At 38.3% G+C, this 17872-nt stretch overlaps 1 protein-coding gene across 4 annotated transcripts in view; it reads right to left on the bottom strand.

Moving 5' to 3' along the window:
* Nucleotides 1-17872, bottom strand: part of ZNF608 (zinc finger protein 608) — an 85643-nt gene that overhangs the window by 38178 nt on the left and 29593 nt on the right. For all 4 annotated transcript variants that reach the window (XM_035309837.1, XM_035309836.1, XM_035309838.1 and 1 more), the window contains exon 3: nt 9084-9339. In XM_035309837.1, coding sequence (XP_035165728.1) covers nt 9084-9339 — 256 coding nt within the window. The remainder of the gene's footprint in view (nt 1-9083; nt 9340-17872) is intronic.

Raw genomic sequence — 17872 nt, 5'->3', positions numbered from 1 at the left:
GTACTGGTTTCATAGCCACCAATAGTGGCTTGAACAAAATTTCTGAAGAAGCAAAAATTAGTTTCTTGCAAAACTTTTTCATCAACGACAGAACCTACAGAAACACTTTGCAGAACTTTAATAAAATTGTAGCGAATAACATAAAAAGTAAACCTTTTTTAAAATCCGTAACACACATCAGAGCAAAATGTGTTACTGACTCCTCTACAAATTGACATCAGCTAATTTCTTCCCTAAGGAAAACTGCTCCCTTAGTGAAACCTGAGACTGTTCTTTCTACTTCTAAAATCTCCTAACTACGGGGGGAGTGGAGTGGGAGGGGTCACACAGCCTCAGGCTTTAAAAGATCCACAAAAGCCAGCTCTGTGTGAATACAAGGTTAAGAAGCATAGGTTCAGTCACTGTAGGGGAAAGTAAACAGGCAGGAGAACATAATTACTTGTTTCAACCTACTTAAATGCAGAAGTTTTAAAGTGAGTGGGGAAACAAACAAACAAACAAAACACATCTCTAGATTAACTGAAGATTGATCTGGAACTGCTTCTCCACAACACTTGTCCTCAGTGTTAAGAGCTGACATCTACCTAAAATTAACTTCAGCTCCATTTTTTAGAGACCTCTATACCACTGGCTAAGTCACCAGAAAAAAAGCCAATAGGCTGTTCTAGCTGTTATGACTATACAGAAAGAAACAAACAAACAACCTCAGACAAAACAAAATCACATAAGTACACTAAAATACCACATAAAGCAAAGCCCTAGGAAACTTCCCAAGGAAGCTTAACAAGTAATTGACATCTGTCAAAAAAATGTAGGGAAAAAAGAAGGCTTTTCTTAAATACCTCTTTAATTAATTTATTTTTTAATGATTGAATCCTTAGCCAGAGTAGTAAATTCAGGGTGTAACTAGTTTAACTAGTTCTATGACATTCCCCCCCCCCCCCGGTGCTATTTATTCCCTTAAATCTCACGGAGTTTGGGGATATAAAATTGATGAATCTCAATTGTGGTTTCCATTACAACACTAGCTTTAATAAATCCAGAGCTAGTTTTTCAGTCTAAATCAAGAAAGCTATTTCCCTTGAGCTTTTCTTTTTCGATATTCTACTCTTTGTCTTCACACTCAACCTCTACCTTTCCTCTCTACCTGTCTCAGAACAAAAACATAAACTGTAATCTTTTAGTAACCCTGAAGGCCAAAGACCTCTTCACTGTTTAAAATTCTTAAAATGAGGTTTTTGTTCCACTTTTTGGATTGTCATCAACAACTCCAGACTAGTAGCTAGTTACTACCACATCATAACAATTGGAAAGAATTATGAATATACAACTCAGGGTGACAAAATGTGTGTTTCCACTGATTCTAGAAAATGTAAAACTGCATGTTAGGCTACACACTGGTCTTATGCAGGCAAGCTAATCCCAATGCCAAAGGCATCTTTCTGCTACACAGCTTAAAAATATATATGTATTTTTAAAAAGATTTAGTTCTTGTATTAAACTGGTATTTATTTATCTGAGTTAATGAAAACATACAGTCTCATAATAGAGAATTCTCATTCACCACTCTGTACAACATGAGCAATACATAGGAGCATAGCAAAACTAAAAGACCACAGCTTGTCTGGACTAGTTAAACTATGTACAAAATTTGAATGACTGTGAGAACATCTTTAAATAAGTGGTTTAATCCCTGAGCCACACCAGTTAAAGATATCATTTCAGTTGTGCTTTTATTCCTCACTCCAGTGATATTTATTCAGTAAGAAAACGCTTGCACGCATACACACTTTCTTCATTAGCAGTCAATCTCTTCCCCCCTGCTATCCACAAATCCAAACGCCACATGTTGCAAGTATTTTGTACTGGAATGGTCTCACTTCTAAGCAATCTGCTGCTATTGAGATTTTGCTTTTGAGCAGTAAATGCTCAAAACTCTTGCTTTTCTTAAAGCAACTCCTTCAGTCTTCATAACCTCACTGCTTGAGCAGGCTCAGTTTCACATTCAAATAGCTCCAAGCAAATGTTTCCAACCTCAATTATCCTCCTTCCTTTTTCTATGCACCCTCCCTGCCCCCATATGCTTGTTTGTAAAAGGGATAGTTTTCTATGTATGTACAAGCAGAGCAGGGAGTCTTCCTCTGTAGCAGTCTGCCAAGACGCAGCTTTTTATGTAAGCATTGTCTGGAATTTGGATGGTTTTGTGTTTTTTTTTCATCTTCTGCCTGGGGTTATACCAAGATGGTTGCACCCAATCTCACTGAGCTGGAAAATATGGCATTTGCCAGCTCTCTGCAGACAAACTGGCTGTTACTAACCCGGATAAATAAGACACTTAGGATACTCTCGGTCACTTACTGCAACTGAACTGAGGCTATGCTCTGCTTAGCATCACATCTCTATCCCTAAGAGCAGAGCAACAAGACGAGCACTGGGCAGTAAACAAATTATGCACCCCCCGAGCCGTACAGATGCACAGCGTCTATAAACAATGCTGTAGGACTAGTGCTACTTAGAGCCTGCAATGTGTGTATGTTCAAGGAGGAAAGCTGACATTTAGAAACCAAATTTAACATTTAACGTAACAGCATATTTACACATTTGCTGATCTGAAGCGATGGTGTAAGGAAGGAATGGAAAGGGCAATGAACTAGCTGGATTTCTCTACTGTGTTAAGAAAACTGGGAATTCAGTGGTTCTGTTTTCATCTCTTTTTTTTCCTCTTTTTTTTTTCAATTACAGAAATTCACTGACATGCAATGCTTTCCATTACCTAAACAAATAGCCTGAAACTTAAATTACTGTTCAAATGAACAAGTAGCTGAGCATTTTTGAAAAAAAGGAGTGTTCTGTAAAAGAATAAGAATTAAACTTCAGGAGGTCAAAATATCTTCCTCTGACCTATAGCGGGGAACATCCAGAATCTATTTTGCATCTCTCTTTCACTGAGAAGGTTTATACTGACATCATTTATCTACTGTTTGCTGTGAACTAAGAGCCCGCAAAGGTTTGGTTATCGTAGGCTGGCTGATTCATGGCAACTCATTAAAGTCACATCAACTCAGCTGTGTACACCGGGCTCATAAGAGCCGGTCCCAATGGCTTAAAAACAGAGAAGCTACTTAAAGTAGCTTCTGTGGATAACAGAGGGGTTTGCCTCTAAAATTATTATTTGCTTTAATTATTTAAGGTGAAAGCATTATCAAAAAGAGGAGCAGACCAATTGGGAAACCTAAGGGTGCACGTAACAGTTTGTTCAGTCAGAGTTCCCTTTTTGGTTGTCTCAGCATAAGCATTTTTGCTACAGACACGCCACGCGAATAAAGTATGTCAAAATGCAACTAATGCCATACTGGCTTAGTCCAAGCACTCCTTGCCTCCCCAAGAGGCTTGCACTATGTGCTGCAGACAAACACACGAGAAACATTGCAGAAGCCAGTTATATGACAACATCAGAATTCACATCCATTAACAAGCACTTACGCTGTAAGGGCAGGCACAATGGTGAGGTAATCAAGAAGGTCCCAAAGACCCAACAAACCTCAGCACACCTACTCCTAAATCACTCTCATAGTACAAGTCCTGTAAAATTAAACTCTTAAAAAACTTTTCCCAGATAGCCCCCTTTGGCTCTTGGAGCCAAAGCATGACCTCCCGGATGTCTCTTGCAACATAGGTATGGTTTCCATAAAACACAACACTGTCTTTTCTGCATTTCTCATGTGCTATGAGTTTCTATGTGATGCGTCAGACTCCATGTACCTGATCTAATCCAATGGGGCAGCAGAGCTCTACAAACATATATTTCAGGCTTCGTTAAGTCCATTCATTTACTGGCTCTGATCTCACAGACAAGAGAAAGAGGAACAGTAAAATGTAACATCTCAAAATAATAACACCTGTGCAGGCTTTTTGTGGTCACATACATTTTGATGATACTGGCTGGCTCTCATACATGTCAGCTGATGGCTCTCCTAACAACAGAAAAAAAGCTGGGTTTAACTTTTTTGGCTAGCTAGATGAAGGCAACACCTATCTCCTCCGTGAGCTGCTCCTCCCTAACACGGACAAAACCAAGCATGATGTTTGAACAGAGAACATCTTTGTGCTTCTCTCCCATAAAAATACCCACTGTCTTTCAGTTCTGTACAGAACACGGTGGTTAAGAATACCAAGCTGCTACTTCCTGTATTCAGCAAGTTAATGCTCAACGTTACACATAAAGGGCAGAATACAAATGCATCCAGCTTGAAAGCTTAACTGTTTTTTCCAGCTGTATTGCTTGGTTTAATAAATGACATTACCTCGCTCTATAATCCTTGCCTGAGCTCAAGACAACAGTCTCGATTAACCTCATTTATCTGAATTTTTATGTATTATCAAAAGATTCTTTGATAAAACAGATTAGAAAAAAAAAATCTAATTTCTGCATTTGTTTACTTATGTATTTGACAGTGCTTTCGACATTACAGGTTTCATTGTTTCATCATGTCTTTGCATATGTGAAAGTAGGAAGATGTGGTTGTTAAACCACAAAAAAATTGCTAAGGGGAATCAGAGGCAGCCAGACTACTTCTCATTCTTCTAATGCTATTTCTATACTCACATACACACCCTTACTTAAACACAAATGTATGAACGCATACATAACCAAAGACATTTAAAACAGACTGTGTTCTTTCAAAACAGCATTTTGCAAAACCAACACCACCTAGTACGGCAAGGAGGAATTAACCTTAGTTTGGTGCAATAGGTATGTTTTCAAAACAACACCTATGCATATTAGATGCAAACATGGCTGAGAAAACCACCCACAAGTATCAGCATGTCTCTGTGTTATATGAGTGTTCTCCTTTCTCCTGGAAATTTCTGCAAAATAGTGTCAGACCTGATGCTAGCATAAATCTGGAACACCGTAGAGGTGATCCCATCACATTTATGAGATCCAATATAATTAAATTACAGCAAACTTCAGACTCCTGTTTCTGACACCCGCCAACTAGTCTTGAATTATAAAATCAACAAACTTTAAAAAAATCCAACCCATTATTCCATTATTTATTACTGAATAACAACAGCAAGTTTTACCCAAGCTGCACAAGAGGAAGAATGTCGATGCAGCAATGCGAGAACTTAAGTGCTGCGTGTTGACAGCTTGTTCTGCACACAAAGGCAGCAAGGTGACGGATGGCTGTCTCCTACACAGTTTTCAAGCAAACAAGACATCATCAGAACTAGTGCTTCTCACATCTAAAGGCTAACTCTATTACTAGACGCTGAACCAAAAACAGGACATGACCCAGGGCAACTGCGTGTGAGAAACAAAACAGAAAAGCAAGCTCTAAGCAATTTAGAAAGTTGGTTGGTGGTTTCCTTTTTTTCTGGGTCACTTTTATTTCCTCCAGGCAGTAAGAAACAATTACTGCTCTCTTCAAAATCGTTTTCCCAGAAGATAATTACACCATTTAGCAAGTACCTGATTCTAGATAAACCTTATTTCTCAGTATGGAAATAGAGACATTTAGCAGTTGCTTCCCAGAGCATCACAAAAACCAACCAAACAACAAAATACACCGCGGTAACACTACCAAGCTGCTATTTTTGATGGATTTTTACTGCTATTGGATGGTAGGTAGCTCCTGGTATCAAATGTCCACTGCAAACTTTCAGGTTGATTTGCCCATAACCATTCCTCATTCCACTCTTACACGATACCCTCAACTAGTTCCTTCCATAAAATTTCTTCTTCAACCATTTACACCACTTCAGATACGTTTTCAAGTCATTTAAACAAGGATGTTACACTGAAGAAAATGCATGCAGGATACATACGTCGAAATTAAACACTACACAACTGAATAATGCAACTGAGAAATGCTCACATGATAATGGCATTCTCAGGCGATTATATTAGTAACACCACAGCTGTGGTTAGGTACAAAGCCTTGTAATAAAATGTGACAAAATTCAGATGCCAGCTTCACCTATACACATCTTAAGACCAAAACACACTGGGAAAATATCTGCAGATTAAATCAACTGAGTAAGTTATCATGGAGTAAATAGAAAGAGCTGTAGTAACAACATTCTCTTTGATCAGCCATGATTTTGTCTGAAATCCAAGGATTTATTTTTTTCCCCCCCTGTGGAGCAATTATCTTAAAATCACGAGTAATAAAACCAAACATCATCCTTCTTGTGACCTTGAGGAAACAATGCAACAGAACTTAAGCATTCCTAAAAGAAAACTGGTTACTTCAGATACTGAAAACCTTCAAAACGTGCATTCTTGAGAAAATATCTCCTCCTCTAGAAGGCATGTGGTGGAATTAACAAAGAGTTCTATCTATATAAACCATTGGATTTAACCTTCCTGTACTCACTGTACCTTTTTTTTTTTAAAAAAAAAAAAAAAAAAAAAAAAAAAAAAAAAAAAACTGTGTTCACCACATCCTTTATCTGTTTGCATTCCTAATGCTAGCTGCTGCAGCATATGATGTCTGCTCAGCAGCACATTTGGTTCACAGTTCCCATATGCAATAGTGGTTATGCAGACATCCTACAAGCCTATTCTAATCAGCTTACGACTCATTTTACAGAGTGGCTAAATCAGATACAAAATAATTCAAATATCTCAAAACACAAGCCAAGGTCAGAAATCTTCATACCTTAGCTTCTTGGTGGTGGTGGTGGTATTTTTTTTTTTTTTTCCCCTAAAACAGGCATTTCATTTATAGACAGCTAAATAGATGTCAGTCTGCATGAATGTTTTTATTAAGCTTTGGAAACCAGTGAAGGGAGTAAACATGAAAAAAACATATGGATATTACAAAATAAATTCATATTTCAATTGGACATTATGAACAACAAGATGGTTTTGTATCTCACCACCTACAATGATTTCAGTTAGAGTATTCTGGAGATACACCAATTTTAGCAAAGGTCGTGTTCTGGCCTAATTAAAGTCAGAATCGTAACTGGAGAAAATGAGTATCTGATAATCATCCTTCTGTTAAAAGCAAATAGAAGACCCATCTGCACCCTATTTTCTAAAATTTGGCAGAAATGGCTTTATGCAAGCTGCTACATAGTTGCTTTCATGAATGTGTCAGAAAATTTGAAAACAGCTAACTATATACATATATGTGTGCCCCAAATGTCAAAACCCAATTAAAATGCAAAACCGATCATTAAGAACTCATTTTTCATAATAGAGTCTTGATTGTGAACACTGGTTTGGAGGAAAAACAGAATGCAAGTTATATTTTCTTCAGTTAAGCAGAGTCTGAAACAATACAAGACCACAGTACAAACTGTACAACACAAAATCCTATCAATTATCTTCAGTCATTAAATCTACACTCTAGCTACAGTTCTAGAGCATTCAAAATCCCACTGCATGTATCACTGTACTCTCATTGATGTAGACTTGCCAAACAGTATTTGTAAAGCTGTGAACACAGGCACATTCTAAACCATTACACTTAAACATGCCGTCATTGAACTCTCAGTTGTTTCAGAAAATTGTTTTAGACAAACCGAGAAAAGGTTAAGGGAGTTAATTTCTATTAAATAACAAGAGCTTTTAAACCAGTGGAGTGCTGAGAAACTGGTAAATGGAATGTCATCCTGACCAGAACGCACTTTATTTTTTTTTTTTTTTTTAATACTTCATTTCTGGTGCCAGACCTTTAACAAGACAAGCTTCTTAAATTCAGTGGGGGTCAGAAGTTTAGTTTATTCAGCAAGAATAACACTATTAACGGCTACTGCTCTTTCATGTCACCACAGTTAACGCCCACACATTCCAACTCGGTTAATACAGGCCAGTCAAGGAAAACTGGAGTTGCTACGGGCAGTCATCTCTGCAGGGATATTTTAAAACAGAATTTATATTGTGCTTTAAAAACAATCTAAAAGGATCAATCTACCTTATGAATCTGCTGTAGACATACAGAGAGAAAGATGGATGGATGAAAGCATATACAAGCGAGTAAATCTGACTCTATTGATTTTTGAGAGGACAGTGCAGAGCACTTTGGTGAGGTCTTATGTATCACTACAAAGGACCAAATGCCATTAAACGTATGTCTGCAGGATGTCAGGATTTATCATGAAGCAATGCACTGCTGTATTCTTTCATTACATCCCTTAGTAAATAATCTTGTTCTCACTGTTGACGGTGGTAGACCACTAACAATTAAATGATCCTCAAAACAAACATAAGAGTAATCAAAGGAAGACTCTCACGCAGCTATAACTGGAGAAATCCAGTACTGTCAAAACAAAAACTGCAGTAGTTCAGGGGATACATGCAGTATTTTTAATATTAACAAGAGAATAATAATGAGCTTTTGAAAACCAAAATGGAAAAATCTGCATTTCACAGCATAATCCTCTTTCTACTTTGTTCTAAATCATAGCCAATCAACATTTAGAATTCCCTGAAGCTCTCCAGCACTCCTAGTTGGCCAAATGCCTTCAAAGGGTATTAAAGAAATCAGTCTGGCTTAGATAGCACTTCTTCACCAGATGGAACATCTCTCTTAGAACAAGGATGTTTTCCTCTTAAACCACGTTTCAAACAACCAAAATGCAAATGATTATCACAGCATCAAACAGAATTTCTGAAGGGTCTCTGGGGCCTCCATTATTATATAATGGCAGAATTTTCGATCATAGTATTTGATATCCAAAATACTCAGCTTTCTAAGTTTTCATGTGAAACATTCACATATCCACTCCTCTCACATACACTCTCCTCATGATTTGCATTTAAACAGCATATTTATGCTATTCTGTTAGATTTTTATTCATACGCGTTTCTCAATACAGAAATAGGTGACAATTCTATTGTTTATCAGGGTTACATGGCAGGTCATTTGGAAAAAGATGACTGCTTAAATAATAAAAACCTGCCATTTGTTTTTAAAAGAAAAACCCACTAGCTTAGCTCGCAGCTGTGTCTGCCACTGTACATTATGGTGTCCCAACAGACAAGCAAGCCCCCCCACAGTACCCAGGCAGAATCTCCTGTTTGTTAACATATCTAACAGACAAGCCTAATGGAAAAAACAATTTACCTTCTTCGGTTTCATGCCACACAATTCCTTCCAAGTTCACGCTGGTCCCAGGCTCACAGGGTCCAAGGCATTCGGGTTCTGTTACAACTCCAATCTCGCAAGTATTTACACCCACTGAACGAGTCCGTACCAAAAGTTGCTCGACTGGTGCTGCAATATTGGATGAAGATGGGGAAAAGTAGGAAGGCAGAATCTGAGGTGTGATACTGCTGGAAATCGGAGGTGGAGGTGCAGGCACTGTAAACAGGGGATCAACCTGAAAGCAACAGACAGACTTACTATAATGATGCTGTGAGATTTATTTTTTATTTTTAAAAAGCTAAAAACAAACAAAAGAAAAATCCAGTTTGCTTGGACTGCATTTGCATATGCAGGGATTTGGAGTACCATTGGTAATTTCAATTTTATGAATTTAATTTTGTCGACATCAGCCCAAATGCTGCACATGAAAAATTATGTACAAAATTATCTATCATGCTAAACAAGGCAAATTGCTACGTTTCTACAAGACTATTCCCTGTTGTCACAAACAGCTAGTATGAAATAAACGTTTGGGGGTTTTGTTTTGTTTTTAAGAAAAAAGGATTGAAGACACTTTTTTCTTGGTGCTGACAGAGACTGATTTGTGGATGGAAATTAATTTTGCAAACTGGCAACTTCATTTTCTATTTAAAGAAAAACATTTATAAAGACAGAACAAAGACACACAAATGACATTTTTTTCATCTGCATCATCGAGAAATTAGTACTTGGAACAACTCTAATACCCAAATGCCATCAAATATAATCTCTTGTCTTCCAGTCACTTAAAACGCATTAGGATCACCCACCTAACAGCTTACAGATAACAGTTACGTCATTCCACTTGAAATAACAGATGAGGACTTTTACAGGAATCTATCAAAACCACGTAATATCTAAGGGCTTCCAAAACGCATACATGGAAGAATACAATTTGCCAGACAATCAGACAATCTGCCTGTGCACAGAAAACTCATATACAGTCCATGTGTCTATATGGACTTTAGAAGTTATCTTTGCTGTATGACTTTCAATATACCCAGTAGAACATTTTCTGTACAAGGATCTGGCCTGAGTGTTCTTAGTATGGTCATAAGGTCTTTTGAAACTGAAAAGATAAATGAGGATTGTACCCAGTAAACTAGCTAAAACAATGAAATATACCTCCTAAAATTTGGCCCACTGAATCATAGACACCACACCCCAAAATCCTTCGTCAGTCCAACAATTCAGAAAGACAGCTTTCTAGATACTTTCAAATTGATGATTAAATGTCTTTAAGTCTAGGTTGTTTTTAATTTTGGACCCCTGTAAGAAGGCTTAACAGGAAAGAGAAGATGACTCACTTCAGTGTCATCTAGGTCTCATTCAAATATATCTTTACATAGATCAAAGTTAATTCTGCATTGTCTTAAAGCCCAATTAGCAAAGGGGAGGCAACGAGAAAAAAGTACTGAAGAGAAAGTACTAATGAGAAAATGAAATGGAAATCTAAAATGATAAAGGTAAATGGCCTTTGTAACAATTAATTCTTTTGCTTTAAGCGTTATTCATACTAACAAACAGAGCCAACTTTTACTTGTGCATGCAGGTGAGCATGCACAGTGATCTAAATATTAAACAAAAGCATTTGGTATGATCTTTGTGTGATGAGCTTGGACTGTGATCTCGATTATAATAGAACCAGGGAGAAGACAGGAGAAACCTATAATCACATTCTTCCCCTATAACTTTTCTTCACTGGGGAGGAGGTAGGGGAGGAGGAGCTCTGCTAATTTAAGACTGTAATGGGACATTATATAGGCCTTTTGATTTAGGAATAATTTTCAGGTTAGAGATAGAACAAAGCAAAGGGGAAAAAAAATCAAAGCGCAACATGAATACTAAAAGTATCCATTAGGTGTAAAAGCCTACTAATACCGACAAAACACTACCAAGCACAAGCGTTACTGTGGCACAAAACAATGCAGTGGGGCAGCAGTATCTTCACTCTTTATGCCATGGTGCTTGCAAAGTCTGAGCACAAGCACACGTCCCTTGCAGCACAGACATGAGTGCACACATGCAAATCAAGTACTAAATGGCCCCCAGGAGCAGCAGCTCTCTCTTGCAACGTCTAGCAGTAAACGTAAAACCTGACTCGTGCCTGGTCAGAGGGGACATGGACTTGGTGCTGTGTGGACAGGCTGCCTCATGAGGCTCTGTCAGCGTCTCACCATCATTGTGTACCCCCTGGTGCCATTTGGAGGAGTACTCAGCCCTCAACCCACCTCATCGCAAGCCAGAGGAGAACATGTATCTTCAGCTGGCAAGGCAGGGGGGCCTGGTGCTTTAGAAAAGCTAAGCCTTATAAAACTTACATAAAGCCTTATAAAATGAAGAAACGCTATTGAACGGCCTGCTTGATGGTTTACGTGGTGTTCTGTAATGCTGTGCAAAATCTCCTAGTCCACATGCAACATCATTCTTTCATAAAACACACTCATCACAAGGACAGAGGAAAAAAGAAAGTTTGCTATTATCAAACTAAGCTAGCAAATGTTTTATATGAATGCAGACTTAACTGGCAGATGTGTCTTTCACTTTCTGAGTCTTGTAATTGGTAAAAAGGAGCTAAGAAGAAAGCACGGATCTGACAGTGTAGCCTACCAACTTCTTTGTTACAAATATTTGTACTCGGCTCTGGCTTATTTAGAACTGCTAATAGATGTCCATGTTTTCCACGAAAATGACTCCTATGGGACAAGGCCAAGGAGTGGCTGCTGCAGAGCTAAAGGGGCTGCTGCTGTGCTACATCTGAGCACTGAGCCTCTGGCTGAGAACTCAGTGGACATTAACTCTCCCTGAGGTTCATGAGAGCTGCACGAGTATGATGACCTTACTCATACCACAAAGTACACAGAGCGTAAATATTGCTTCAGTTTTCCATGTTTTAAAATGACCCCATCCTGTTTGATAACCGTAATGCCAGCAGAGCGGAGTGGAGGCTCTCAGTGATAGCTGTGGTGACACGGTTGTTGTCATGAATCCTCCAAAGGGCACTGATGCGAGCTATTAGAGGCAAAGAGGGAGGCAGGAAGGCCGCCATCTCCAGTGGAAAACAGGCACATAAGACTAACATCTGGTGGTGGCAGACTGTTAAACTGAGGAAAGTTAATGTCAAGAACAGACGCTCTGCAGTTTCTCACTGTTATTTCTGCATGATTATTCCCAGGTGTTGGTGCATACTGAGCAGTAGCCTTTCTGTTTATCACACAATCCAATATGAGAATGAAAAGCTAAATCTGAGGAAGGTTATTTACGTAGATGCTCTCTTTATACACATAATCAAAGGGCTCCAGAAAAGACTGAAATATTCAAGCAATATTTTCTTCATTCACCTAATTCCAAGAGCTTTTGAGAGCTGATTAGTAACAAAGGCTACAAAGCTGGAGTGTTATTCATGGCAGCTTTCCACTGCCAAGTGTTTGATTGTATCAGAGAGCTATGGCTCTCGGTAGCAGAAAGCTCACAGAAAATGAAGAATGCCTGCCAAGCACTGTAGTCAGTGCTCCCCGGAGTGCTCCTCTATCTGAACATGACAAAAAATATTTTGGTGGCAGAATGACATTAGCCTGTATTTGGAAAAGGGTCTGGATAAGAGAGGAAATGCCACTGTAGCTACTTTCTAATAAGCAGACCTTCTAATAAACAGGGTTTTCCTTCACTTAGGCAGGCACTTTAGATGCTGTAATTAAGTTCTACTCATCAAAACTCATCTTTCCAATGCAGTGTAAGATTATAAGATCATGTTTGCAAATGGATATTTGATGTTCTTTGCAGACAATTTCCTGCTGACCTATGGGCAATGCTGAGCGCGGAGAAGGCAGCACACAGATTTGAGGGGACTTCTTAGATGGGAAAACGCTCAGCATCCTACTATTGCAATCAGCTGTATCATACTCTGATTCCTCCAGGGGTGGAAGAATGTCAGGTCCTTCTGGGACAAACTCTCTCATGTACTCCCATGGGAAACCCACATGAATCAAAGAACAGCAAAATCTCAGGAACATCTATGGTCATATGCGCCATGCCATTTATTTATCTGACCGGAAGAAAATTCACAGTATTACTCCAAGTAAACTCCCTTTTCTAGAGATTTAAGCAGATAACATTTGATTATACCAGCACATGAATGTGTTATATTCATTTATATGCCCCATCCCTGGAGGCATTCAAGGCCAGGCTGGATGTGGCTCTGGGCAGCCTGCTCTAGTGGTTGGCAACCCTGCCCAGAGCAGGGGGGTTGAAACTAGATGATCTTTAAGGTCCATTTCAACCCAGGCCATTCTATGATTCAATGAGTCTATGATTTACTTCACTCATTTCAACTTTGAAAACTTTCAGAGGGCATCTGTCTAATGTGTGAAATGTTTCTGTCACAGTCACAAAATGCAAACAAGAAAATAGCTGCCACACAGTCAGGCCATGTGATGTGAACCACTGCAGTGCGCAATCACATCTATAGCCGTGGAAGTATGTGTAGGTTCGCCTCATTAATTGATACATCTTTGAAAATAAATTTTAATGAAGATAGAGTCTACCAGCATAAGACCAAACAGGGTCATATACTACCCCAGTGTCACCCACGATGTGATTCTGAAATGCACATGCCAAAAGCCGTTCACTCCATCTACCAATATACAGACTGGAGAAAAGTCCAGGTTTAAGAAGCAGCTTTAAGGCTCAGGATAACCCCTTGCAAGAAATGATTGCCTTCTAAATTGAGTAACATTTACTACTGGCGTTGGAGGGGGAATGTCTGCAGTAGAAGAAACAATGCAAGAACCTATTCCAGACCTAATTTGGGGTATACCTAAAAAAACAAAGCCTGACTCTTTGCAAAAGTAAATCATTCCTTAAAAAAGACACCAATGTAAGACTGAAAGAAATGAGAAACGTCCAACCTTGAAACTGACACTGACAAGATCTTTAGTTATTATTACTTAATGGCTCTGAAATGAACAGCAGGAAATAAAGGAAATGAGGCCTATATGAAAGTCTTGCTTCTCTCCAAATTGCTTTTCCTAGATTTCATGGTATAGGAGAGATTACCTTGTTTTTATATAAAGTATGCCTGCCCTACCTTAATGCTCTAAAGCAATAATGACCCTAGAAGACCCCATTCTAATCTCATTCACAACATCACAAATCAGAAGTAATTCTAATGAAATCAATGAAAACTACTTTGAAAGAAAACAAATGTGGGAGAATCTGACATGGAAAAAATGTTAGTGTGCTCAGGAGTGTGTCTGCCCTTCTCGACATCTCATACAACCCTTGCCCCACAAGAACTTACATCTAAAACATAAAGCTAGTCCTTCATATTCTACTCTGTTATTTTATGCATATTTGTTACCCTGTAACAAAAATGACCTCCATAAAGAATACTGGTTTTATCTGAAAAATATCAATTAGATCTCAATTCAGTATTTCTTTCATTCAAAGTCACTCAAGAAGCCATGCAGTAGAATTTTGACTCTGTACTTAACAGAACTGATGCATTTTTGTTTGTTTTTGTTTTTTTTATAGAAATACTAAATTGTTCTCAGATGTAATCATACCTTTGAAATACTGGTTAATAACAAAGACGTTCTATTTATTAAAACTGACCGATGCAGGCATTTTAGGAAAAAAAGTTTTCTACACCAAATTATTGAGGAAAAAGGGTCAGTGCTGGGAAAGACATGTTTAGAATATAGGAAAGAAACATAAGACACAGATGTAGAGATCTATTACAAGCCTTACATTCAACATACAGGACAGTCAGAGGTAGTCAGGAAATTTGTTATTTTGGTCAATTTATTTGAGAATCACAGGAGCTTGAATATTAAGGAAGAATGAAGGAGACTCAGACTGCCTAAATTGCAAATTTAGACATAAATTCTCTATTCAAGAATAATCTATAAAATGTGCTTTCCCAATATTGTAGTATATTGACAAGAAATCCAAGATGTAATTGTGTTGAACTGAATAACACAAGTAGCATCGACACAGAGACTGAGTATTTCCTGTACCTCAAGTGAACTTCCCCACTTAACTGAAAGCTGGGGAAGGAAAAAAAAAAAAGAAAAAAGAAAAAAGAAAAAAAAAAAAAAAGTGGAAGGACACTGTAAGGGAAAATGGTCCTTTTTCCCCGTACATTAGCACATCACTCACATCTGGAATAACTTCTACATTCTGAATATGAAGGAAAAAAAAATATCCACTCAAAACTCTTACGCTGTTTTCTGTAATGGGAAAGAAATGCTGCTTGCATTCAAATTTTCCTATGCCACTCCAATTAACTGCTAAACGAGCAAACACAGTCCTGCAAAGACAACACCTTTTGACAGTTGCATACTCTTTCTGCATGCAGACCTCCAGACCTTCTCTGTTAGGACAGGACCATATATTTGGCAGTTCCACAGGTAATATTTTTTTAGGACAGCACAAACATACAATGAAAAGCACAATGAGAACTGAAAGCTTTCAGTAGGACTTAATGAAGAGACATTGGTGCTGGACACCGGGCAAGGAAACTACCTTGTCCTCTCTTGTATCTCCTGTTCTAGCTCAGATGCTTGGGATTTCCCAGCGACATTCACCCATTTTGCTGTGGGAAAGATGAGCATTTGACAGCTGCCAGAGATACCCTTCTGCCAAGTGCTGCATCTGTGAAAAACTGTATGTCAACTGAAATGTTTGGCAGAGGCCTGGGAGGATGCCCAGATCACCACCTACAATTTTCCAGTGAAGACATTTCTCCCTTTCAGCCCAAGAAAACTGCATTCATTGAGATAACTTTGCCCATAGGTCTCTAGAGCAGCCTCCTCCATTGAAAGTCGTTTTCCCCTACTCAGCAGCTCAGTCTACACTTCCAGCCTTCAGTCACCTCACGTCTGCTTTGCTAAGCCTTAACAGAGAATGAACAGCACTGAACCTCTCTCAAGATCTGTATGCTGTCCACAGAGACACACTCTCTTCCACTCGTCAAGAAAGACATTTCTGTGAACTGTTTGGATTCACACAGAGTGTGCACAAGATGATCTCCGGTACCAGATGATGTCACGTGACCAAATACGGTAAAAATCAAGGCACTGATATTTCCTAGTAAGGGATTAGGTATAGCTTTTCCTAGTTCTGTGACCTTTTGGAAGAGGTAAACTATGACAATGATGGTTTTCATATAAACAAAATGACAATCACTGCTTCTTCTGCACAAGTGTTTGCTTGACTCAACCCTGAAAAACTTCAGGTATTTCCTTATGGAAATGCATTGAACTGTTGCGTTTCTTTTCAAGGTTTCGCTCCCTCTCCAAGCAAATCTTACACAACCCTATGACCCTGCAGCAGCAGTTAACACAACTAACAAAAGACGGTTTCAGTTAGTCAACAGCATCACAGAGCTCCGCTGGAAAATCTGCCTTTGCAGCCATTCAGGTAGGCATATAAAGAATCAATCTAGTTCTGCAATTTTTGTTTCCAGGAATCTGCATTGCAAAATTCGGACTAAAGCAAGACTCAGGAGAGAGCAAGAGTACCTTTAGTCAGGCTTCTTCACACTTCATTGACTTCCAGCGCATCGATATGCCAGCATTAGATTTGTGTTTCCTTCTACCCATTTCTTGACTACTCTACTTTGTGAGTTTGAAGTCCATACATTGTGATTCAGGCTGTTGATTCCTCAGTTCATTAATTCACCTCTATAATCTTCAGACAAAGAACTAAACCTCCCTGTTGGTCTATGTATACAAAAACCTTTTATTTGTCTAACTAGATTCTTACAGATTATATTTTTAGCATGCTTTGAATATTAATCATTTCACTTCATGGACCTCTATTTATCCATGTCTACTGACCCCCAGAGTTCTAATTTAGCTAGCCCTTAGATGAGAGAGGCAAATCTTTCTATAATATTGCCTTAGGTCTCTCACTTGCGCTTTTGCATAGCATGTAGGATCCTGACTTGGTGAGTTCCGCTCTCTCTCTCATACAACGTTTCATTGTATTAGCTATAAACACTACAAAGCATCTGATACCATGCTCCAATTCTGTTTAAAGAACAAGTCATTATTACTACCTTTAAGAACGGGACAGATGCATTTATGATTTTTCAGCAGCTCACTGAAGACGAGTTTAAAATGACCTTTCAGCTTCCATTTTCAGCCTGGTAATTCTACTGAAAAGGAAGCTGAATCATTATTATTTAGCTATCCCTAAAACTACCTGCTGTTGGAGAATTATAGTTAATAATAATAATAATAATAAAGCTTTACTCTCAAAGTAAAAAAAATAATAATAAAAAAGAACAAAAAACCAACCAACTCTCCAGCTCTCCCAGTTCAGAATATTTACAATCCCTTAGGGAAAGTCAATTTATTATGTGTATACATATATATATATATGTATATATATATATATATATATATTTCCTTTCAACTGGTGTATATCTTTACTCTGGTGTAAATCCAGAGTAGTTTCACTGAAGCAAAACTAATGGCAGAATTTGGATTGTAGTGTAAGTTTTACCAGCTACAGGGTAATCAGCATTTCAAATAACTTTTTATGTGAAGATTTTTAAGAGGAAATAATCCTTGTGAGGAGGAAACTGCTAATACTTATTTCATTCAGAATGCATTTTTTTTTCCTTTTTCTACACTGAACATGGCACTGGCACAAAGCGTCCAATAATCCTTAATGAAACTAAAGGATTAAATTTGCAATATGAAGACAAATATAAGATCTGG

Source organism: Oxyura jamaicensis, chromosome Z (genome assembly GCF_011077185.1).
Source record: "Oxyura jamaicensis isolate SHBP4307 breed ruddy duck chromosome Z, BPBGC_Ojam_1.0, whole genome shotgun sequence".
NCBI classification, from domain to species: domain Eukaryota; kingdom Metazoa; phylum Chordata; class Aves; order Anseriformes; family Anatidae; genus Oxyura; species Oxyura jamaicensis.
Note: the sequence above shows the minus strand (reverse complement) of the source record. Positions and strands in the feature narration are given on the sequence as shown.